The sequence below is a fragment of the Montipora foliosa genome, chromosome 5, assembly GCF_036669935.1.
Source record: "Montipora foliosa isolate CH-2021 chromosome 5, ASM3666993v2, whole genome shotgun sequence".
Taxonomy (NCBI): domain Eukaryota; kingdom Metazoa; phylum Cnidaria; class Anthozoa; order Scleractinia; family Acroporidae; genus Montipora; species Montipora foliosa.
The window spans coordinates 17418436-17428435 of NC_090873.1; the positions used below are offsets into that span (position 1 = coordinate 17418436).

Genomic DNA, 10000 nt, shown 5'->3' on the forward strand with positions numbered 1-10000 from the left:
GGTTTTTGTCAGATATCAAACAAATGTCCTTGTGAGTAGTTTTATCCCAAGAACTAACTATGCTAAAAATATGAAGGAAGGTTTTGTTTGACCATTTCCAATTTTGCTCAAGCCTTAGTGACATTCGCTCTTAAGTGATGTTGAGAGAAATGCTGCTTTGCAAACACTAAAGTTTAAATATGACAACAAACACTGATGTCGAATTTTGGTCTTAATGAGAATGAGGTTAGTAAAACGGTTACATTGGTTAAATCAGTTGTTTGTGAAACATTTGTTCAATGTTTTCAGTTTAGAATATTGAATGACATTTTGTTTTTGAATTCCCGATTAGCAAAAATAGGGATGATTGAAAGTGATCTCTGCACGTTTTGCCAAGTCTATCAAGAAACAGTTAAGCCTCTTTTTTTCCAGTGCGTTTATTCTAAAAAATTTTGGAATTATTTTGAAAACCATTGGTTAACATACGCTAGCTAAAAAACAAAAGAAACTTGAATATGAAAGTATTATATTTGGGATATTAGATGAGAAATCTGACCTACTTATCTACCTCCTCATCTTAGGTAAACTTTATTCATGGAATTGTCAGAAGAAGAATTGTGTCCCTGCTTTTTCGGCAGTTATAGCTCGATCAAAGCAAATGTATATATTAAATGAGTTATATCGCAAGACAATGAATGCTATAGGTCGCTAAAGAATGAAGTTATGTAGATGTAAGAGTTGTGTGAGCAAACGTACCAAGGTGGTGTAATTTGTGGCAATATTTTTTTTTTCTTCTGGGCAGTAACACTGAACAAGTACAATGTCCTATACTGTAGGTAATGTAAGTAGTGTATTGTATCACACTGTATTGTACCAATTTAGGGAATAATGTAATTATGATATTGTAAACAGAGCAAGTATGATATTTTGCATCAGTAGTGTAAGTGTAAGTAGTTGTATTGTAAGTAGCGCACTGTGTGCCTTTCAGTAGTGTTAGCAGGTTATTTTAAAAAGTGTTTTTACAAACAAAAAAGAAAGGTTTGTGTGCAGGGATGGCACAGCAGTGAGAGCACTTGCCTCTTACCAATGTGACCCGGGTTTCATTCCCATACTCGGCTTCATGTGGGTTGAGTTTCCCCTCGCCTCAAAAACTAACATTTGACTTGATTTGCTTTAATTGTTCATTTCAGTTGACAGTGTCCCCAATCAGTGCTCCAGCGCTAGAACGACTAGACTCTTAAATAAATTTCCTTTCCTTTCCTTTCCTTGTAATAGATCTTAATAAGCTTACATCGCTCCATCCCGCGTAAACGCCTCAAGGCGTCTTGTTAGAGATTTGAACTTTTTTTCGATTCCCATTAAGTAGACATTACTGTTACGATATAATTAAACACTTATAAAAACAATCACAATGTTTCTTGTCCTTATTTCTAGTACGTTCTTGTTAATTGATGCCATTTAGTTTAGCGTTAATTAACTTTTTTTTGGACTGCTGTCATAAGTATTGAATGGCAGAAATGTAAACGCTATCCACCAAGATTAGTCTTTTCTGTTTGCGGGCGAGTGTATTTCTTTCTTATTGTATTAATGTATTTAAAATTAAACTCTGAACTTTCAAGCTCAAAGGACGACCACCTTGTCTGACATGTCTTTATTATTATCTTTTTTTCTTAAGATAAATGGCAGTACGCTTTGGTGCAGCCTTAGTGGCATCCTTGTGTTGCTGGGTTGCTACATAATCATGATCATTGCATCATGGCATTGAAAGCTTTGGACTTGTTTTGCTGGTTTTCTGTATTGTGCTTCTTGCATAAGAAGCAGAACATTCCTCTTCCTTCCTTGGTGAGCCAGCCAAACCAGACCAGACAAGATTGCCCACGGGCTGATAGGTTCTAGAAATGATCTATAGTACACTTGAAGAAGTTGTGTATAACGGCATCTTCTGAATTAGGGTTAGGGTCTCAATTCTCTACTCGTATTCTTTTCCTTAAAATGTTTTCCTTAAGCGTGTTTTTTTCAAAGACTTCATTGGGATTTAAAATCCGGTTTATAAATTTGGTTTTTCAGGTAATAATGGAAAAATTGTGCCATTAGTTGCACAATACAGGGCTCGCCTTTATTGGCTATCAATGCAACAATTTCGCTTTTATTGCACTATTTTACTTTTCTGCAGTCTGTTGGGATTAATTGACCTACTGTCAGCCAATCAATGCGCTGAAATGTTTTCGTGTATATTATTATAGCTTTAGAAAACCCAACAACTTTCTTGCTCCACAAGTCAAATGTGGAGGAGGCAATGTGGCCCAGTGGTTAGGGCCCTTGCCTTGAGATCCGGATATCCCGGGTACAAGGCCCTCTCTGACCACTTGTTGAATTTGTTCCTGGTAGTCCCTGGTTCAACTTCCTACGGTACCTGCAATTGTAAATAGTCAACTTTGTTTGCCTACGGCCAGTTGGGATTCTTAACAGTTGGGAAGATACCTGGTGTATCTTGTCATTTAGTGGTTATCTATTGAACAAAATTATCTAAACACGGTAAAACCTTCTGGGTTAGGATTAGGGTTAGTGTTAGGGTTAGGTTAGGGTAATTGTATAATTACTGAACGTTTTATACCTTGTTTAAAAATATTGAAACAATAGAAAAAGAGGCAGCAAGTACCTACCAACAGTTGTAGTTGTTGTGTTCTGTTGTTTTGTTGATTGTGTTTCATTGGCCCTGAAAAGACCCCATGGGGAGTGGTCAATTAAGTGTGTTGTGTTGTATTGTAAATGCGGCCCTGCGATTTCGTTTTTAGGTGTTCCCACTCCGACAAAAGCGACATAAGGCAATAATACAATGTCAGAAATGGCTCATTTCCCAAAACTGTAAAATTGAGGGTATTTGCCATAGTGTGCTTTGTGTAGTGACTTACACATTTCTTGTGTTATCGTACACAGAGTCATGGATATGCTGAAGTTTCATAAATTTACCATTGGCCATGCTTGGTAAGGAATACTGTCCTCTACTGATTTTTTTTCCTTTCTTGCATATTCATTCAGCTCAAACAGTTCATTGCTGGAAAGATACAGAAGTGCATCTGTTAATCTTGGCATCGTATAACTTTCAATAAAATTAACCATAAGCGGATTGGTTAAGTACTATTCATGTATAGCATAACTTGTTACCACAGTAATTTATTCTCTTTTTATCTTTCTATTTTCCAGGACAACTGATTTTGGAACACCGGATAAGAAAGAAGACTTTGGTTGGCTTTTCAAGTAAGCCTAACTTACCTGGTTGCATAGAGGAATAGTGATTTTTTTGTGAGAGAGGGCAGTTTGAATCCAGTGGGTGATGATTTATCTGTTGCATGATGCCATTTACCTTTGCAGAGCTCGACTTTAAAACAAATCTTGAGGCTGCCTGGCTCCCTTGTCGTCAGACCAATGCAAGTTTTGTAGTCGCCAAACTCAATACTTTCTGGTAGTTAAATTTTTAGCTTCCTAAAATTATGAAAAAATTGTTCTATTCCACTCCTAAAACACTCTCATTTCATAGATTTTGTGTATTCATGGCAACAATGTAGCTTACATACTAATTCAGTTTTCCATGCTCAACGCACTGTCATGACGTTGGGAAACCCGAAGTTTGAGCAAAATTTTCTAAAGTTTAATCTGGCGTTTAACTTTGATATGAGAATGTTTTCCACTCATCCAATGAAATGAAGGGAGATTTGCTGTTATACCCAGATTTCTTTAGTCATTTGAAGCCTACGAAACAGTTTATTGTAAGGCAAAAGGATTTAGACAACATAAGCAAACTGGTCGAAAACATTCAGAAAATCTGTTAAGGCTTTACTGTCAGCAGTGCACATGGAATTGCCATATTTTGCAAACTACCATGAACGGCGGCTATCTTTAAAAGAGGGAATGGGGAATAGGATGGGAAATCTTTAAAAGGGGGAATCTTTAAGAGCGGGATATCTTTAAAATGGGGAATCTTTACAAACGGGCAATCTTTACAAATGGGGAATCTTTAAAAACAGGGAATCTTTAAACGGGAAATCTTTGGTTCCCTGAAGATATTCTATGATATTAATGTTTTTACAAACAAAGGTAACTAATGAACTTAAAATATGGTGCAAACAATAACAATAACAATATTAATAGTCATCTGTAGCTTCGTATATAAATTGCCGAAGTACGATAATAAAAACAAAGAAACATATCATTGATAAGCTACAATCGGCGTCAAAATTGTTGAGACACTCTTATCCTTTAGAGTCGATTTCAAGCTCGGTGCGCAATTGGCCCCCTCCCCGGCACCCCCGGGACAATGTTGTGTTTTTCTGTTTTCTACGAGCCTTGTCGACAGTGTTACGACATTGATTAGGGTGGGGGAGGGAGGGGTATCCCGGAAACGTAGTTTTTGGACAGGTTTTCTTTGCAAACAGTGTATGTGTCGTTGCCAGTGTCTCAACTGTCTCAACTAATTTTGTCGCCGATTTTAGTTGGCTAACTAGTGTTAGTGTTCTTTAATTTTCCCTCCATTTTGTTAGCCAAGTATGTCTACATGTAAGTTCTATGGGTTTTCCAAACTTAACAACTCAATAACCTGTGTTACAATAACATTTTTGCCAACTGACCCATTACAATGCGATCAAAACGATCAAACAAACATCAGAGTGATATTCTTAATACCAGGCATCTTAAAAAATCTACAAATGTTTAAGCCTATAGCCAGAAAGCCACAAATGCACTTTTTATGCATCGAGCACAACTGCAAAGGATTGATTACAGCAGCAAGGTCGTGTTGCTGTTATACCTTAGCTACATTGAAATACCTTAATGATTATCACTTCTCTGTTCAACAGCTTTGCAGCCAGCTGTTAAGGTTGTTTAAACCCTTTAGAGTTGACATTGCTGTGTTGTCAAGATAAATTTTGCCGGCTTACTCACTTTAGGAGTGTATTACGTGGCGGGCTCAAAGGAAAAATGAAAACCGGAACCAAAACTCCGGTAAAAAAGACTTGAGGAAATCCTGCTTAAGAAACTGTAACCCAATGAATGCATCTAATTGATTGCAAAGTTGTGTGTATTACAGTAATTATATGGTTTGAATATATCAAGGTGACGAGAAAAAAGATAACGATTCAGACTGGCTGTCTGTCATCCCATTGAAAGTTCCTGTCTGACTTCAGTTGCCTTTTTCTTTTTTTGTTACTCTCCGAATAACCCCACAAACGCTCACGTGGATACTCTCGGCTCAGACTGGCATGAGAGCATTAACCATTTCAGTTAAGAATGAATAGGAGCGCTAGGGGTCCATCCGAACTCGGACATAAGTCTACTAAGGTGTTCCACTCGAAAACATACCACAAATTCCATAGGCACAAGGAGCAAACGTCCCGTAAAATGGGGGTATCTTGCTTGGACACAAGCGGTATACGTAGATGAAAGTGCACGTTTTGTGGTGCACCTGTGCATTGGAGCTGGCCAGTGTGCCAGTCAGGGTAACATCTAAAGTCCCTGTAGACTTGAAAGGGTTCGGAATGGCACCACCGCAACCGTAGCATCTGGAAACATTGGTACCAACTAGCCACTTCAGTAGAAATGAAGAATGAGGACAATTTTCTCAAACTTTGTGCTTGGATCAGCTGACCAAGCGTGATGTTGTCTACAATGAGATGACCGAACCCATCTCAAATTTATTTTTTAGGGATCTGTGCCAAAACCAGCGTGATCTTTGTGTCGTTGTTGAGTTTCAATTATATTCTTAATGTCTTGGATAAACTTGTGCCGTTTCTTGGCATCAAAATGGAGGCTATGTTCAATCATAAAATTTGCTGCCTCTGGGTCGTTGTTAATGTAGTCTAATGGGGGGTTTCCCAGTCCAGCATCAACACTAACAGGCTTTAAAATGGATTCTTTCATTTCATCAGCCTGAGGAAAAACAGATAATTTGATTAAGGGATTTTGAATTTGGGGGGGGGGGGGGGGGGGTTTTTGTGGGTGTCGTTATTTGGGCTGACTATTGTCCTTAAAAATAAAAGAAGATATAAAATATTTACAAATACAAAAGCTAAAAGTTTACTCTCACACTAAATTTCTGAAATTTAATTTCTTTGTCACGAGACTTGCCAAACATAACCTTGGTTTTAAATGTGGATGACTTTTCAATTGAACAGAGCTTATTGGTTTGAAACTTATCTTCGCAATGAATTATTACTCGTAAAGGATCGCCTTATAACCAGGTTAGAAATGTCTACAGTCAGGTGATAAGCTAGTCAGTTTATCTCTACTCATCTCGAGTAAGCTGATCTCAACATTATGTGTTTAATGAAACAAAGGCCAGTCTGCATCATCTGGAGCTTTGCGCCATGCTCTTTTCAGACCTTCTCTTTGTTAAGCATGCACAGTTGAACTTGGGACGACCGAGAATAAAAGTGCAATCAGCGACAAAATTGTTGAGGCATTTAACCACATTACCACTCATTTGGGGTACCATACCTATTTTTTTAATTTCCCCCCATCCCCCAAAGTACCCATTTCAATGAAGTCAATATTGGGTGAATTGGAAACCCCAGTAAGCTACATTTAGGAGGGGAAGAAAGGAATTTCATTTTCTTTACACGTTTGTATGCCATGCAATGAATTCATGAAAAATGTGTTATATTCGTTTATACCAATTATGGTGCGTTTGTCAATATTTGTAGCTAAGTGTCAATGCAGAGATCTCCAAATTAGAAGACTATGTATTGCCGTAAACAACTACGACAAGATACATGTCTACCCAAAATTATGACATCTTTTTTATATTTGGGTAGTCACCTTTTGGTGGGATTCAATTGAACTTCATACCTTTTCTTTTCGAGACCAATCGTAGAACGACATCTGTTAGCTGCCTGTTGAACCACAGGTTCTCTTCCTCTCGTCCTCTCGTCCCATTTCTCTTTCAAGTCACCTAGTTTCTTCTCGAAGACACTAGGATTGTATTACCATTTGTCCGACAAAAATGCTTATCTGAACAGAGAACAAAACGAACATGACTTCACTAAACTAAATCCCCCAGCTAACCTAGAACAAAACACCAAAACACCTTCTGAGGTTGAGGATAAATGGCATTCCTCATTGATAGCCAACTATCAATCCAAGAGATCGAATTGCACACTGGGGCAGCCTACTTCAGAATGTCAACAGCAACAACAAAAACAACAACAAGAGCAATTATTTTGTGCAGATAAAACTCAGGAGTTGTTAAGATGAGTCAGACTAACTACAATGATGTTCAACAAAGCACTTTTGATTGCCATGGCTTAACCTGAGGACTGGTAATAACAGCAAGTAAGGCTACCATCACCCCTGGGTTTTCAGGGAAACAAAGAGTTTGATTTGTCATGGTTTTATATAATTTCTAAACAATGTTGATGGAAGTAATATAAATATAAACCATGCAAAGCAACACAGAAACTTTCAAAGAGGAACCTACTATGAAAAAAAGCTTTAGAGCGCTTTCAGAAACTGACTAGTAAATTACCAGTGTATCATGCATTTAATAAATACAATATGAATCCTAATCAACCGTGATTTAGATAAACATACACAGGCAAAAACTAACGATAAAAGAGTCTGCCGCCATTGTCAAGGGAAACTGAAATAAATATGTGATTTGCATAAATGAGACAAAGGCCTTAGCGTGAATCGAGTCTGATTGTACATGTAAACACGGTTGTAATTATTTAATGAGTAACATCTTGTTAACAAGACAATCAAACTTGTTCTGGCATTTCTTCAACACCTTTAAGCAATAACCCTTTTCACGGTTAGTTTTTCTTATTTGCATTACAATGTAATCTAATGTGGATGCGAGGCAATTTCGGGTCAAAACTACAAAATAGCCCAAAATTGCCTCACATACATGCTAGAATATATTGTAATGCAAATGAGAAAAACTAACCGTGAAAAGGACTATTGCGAAGGTCATCCGGAACCATGCGTGTGTTATCCTAATGTTTACGCACTGACTGGAATATGAATCATATATGTAATGATGTAAGAACCATTTTTGTACAGTCCATTTTCCTTTTTATGGAGTAATTTTTCCAGGTTAGGAGGATATTCTTTTGTGAAAATTGTGTCTGGCATGTTAACCACCAAAGTGAAGAAAATAACAAAATTTTATCGCCTGTGGACGAACAAACCACGGAAAACTTCAATATTGAAGTACACATACTCTAGCACAATTTCCACTAGCATTCTGGGAGTATTTGGCTCTTAAAACAGCACCAAACAAACCTTCCCTGATAACATCTTGTGTGCCAGGTCATCCCACTTAAAGTGTGGGAGACCTTGGAACTTAGCGATCTTTCTCTTTCGAAATGTAAATGACGGCATGGCGCAATGAGAGATCTGGATTAGCAAGGAATCACTAATTATACTGAGAAAATTCCTGCCAAAATCTCTAAATAGGACAAAGGAATTTTTCTAGGAATTATTGTAAACAAAAATTGGCATGAAACTCTAAATTCTCTTTACCACCAATGCAACACCTCCAATCAAAACTCCCGCGAGCAGCTTCCGTCAATCATACATTCATGTGGTTTCCCAGTTCCACCACCATTCAATTTTTTTGCAACTCGAAAATTAGTGGAATGGAGTTTGAAATTTCCTCAGTGGAAGTTAATCTATATGTCTGTAAATGCTGTAATACACTTACCGGCAAAGTTTTAAGAAAGTAAAACAACTTAGCATTGTCAGCAATTGAAACTGAACGCCTCACCAAGCATGTTTCCTCATAGTGACCAATGACAACCTATCTTGTCGTGACATGTTGGCGAAAGTGGTCTCAAAGTCCGGATAAAATGTAGGTTAAAATTTGTTCGTGAGCAAATAAAAAACCCTTATGGTTTTCTAATCATGAAAACTCACCAACCTGAGATATAAATTTTTACAGATATAACCTGACAGGTGTATTCCCTGAGGAGATAAAGTTTAAATTTGACCTTTGCGCGTTCTTGTGACATTTCCTGTAAAATCGCAAGAATGCACCATGTTAGAGGCAGTAATAACTATTAATAATAGCTTGACATGGTTTTTAAAAACAAAGAAAGGTATTTTATCCTGCGAACAGGCCTTCTAGCGAGAGCGTGTGGAAAGGATGAAAAGAAATAATTGATGAATGAAGCGAAGCCGAGTCGAGCATTGGAATTTCATTTTGCAAATTTCCCACTGGAGAGCAAGATTGCAGGCCATAAGCATTGAAAATTGTCATCACGTAGTGATGGTTTCGTTCCTCTTGTAAGCGTTGTAGTACTGACATGAATTCTGTGCAAAACTGCAGCAAACTTGCGTACCTCGAACAAACACTTTTGAACTTGCTGAAGGTGGATTCCAGACTGTTGTTGGTGGTTTCACCTAAATTCAAATGTTTGTCTTTGAAGCAAGCTACCCATTGCTCTCGTATGGGATGCCAATTCTCCATGAAATAATCGATGACACTTCTGAAATTCGTTTGTTTTAGTTCATCAAGATGTTTTTCGTATTCGCCTTCACTCTTACAATGTGCCAAGGAGGACAGAATTTCGAGTACTCGTAGTCTCTCCGCAGATGTAATGCCCATCTTCTCGCATGTTATTTCTCGTCTGAAGGATCTTAAGGTGTGATAAAGGCAGATACTTAAACTTGCGGCAGGAAAGCAGGCTTTAAACACGTCTCGTTCTGTGAAATCCTTGTCTGACATTCATTCCAAGAAGGATTATGCTTTTTGAATAAGTCCACCGTTGCTGTATCACCTCTTTTGTCTCTTCCGCTACAATGAACATGGCCACAACCTCGCTAAGTCCATCACCATCAATGCCCATAAGCAAATAAACAGGCATTCAAAGATCTAATAGTTTATACGTCGCATCTACTAGGAGAATTTCTGGGAAATGGGTATAGATGTTTTGCATGTGAGCGTCTTGGTAGAATAGTCCTTTGAAATTATTCTCCTCGTCAACAACAACATCTGTGCAACAACCTGGTTGTTTCTTCAAATAGCCTA

The 10000-nt window shown here is 37.8% G+C and overlaps 1 protein-coding gene across 1 annotated transcript in view; it reads left to right on the forward strand.

The window, feature by feature from the left end:
• The window catches only part of LOC138003708 (prolyl endopeptidase-like), a 205340-nt gene that overhangs the window by 172953 nt on the left and 22387 nt on the right, over nucleotides 1-10000 (forward strand). The window contains exons 17-18 of the mRNA XM_068849914.1: nucleotides 2917-2964; nucleotides 3184-3237. Coding sequence (XP_068706015.1) covers nucleotides 2917-2964; nucleotides 3184-3237 — 102 coding nt within the window. The remainder of the gene's footprint in view (nucleotides 1-2916; nucleotides 2965-3183; nucleotides 3238-10000) is intronic.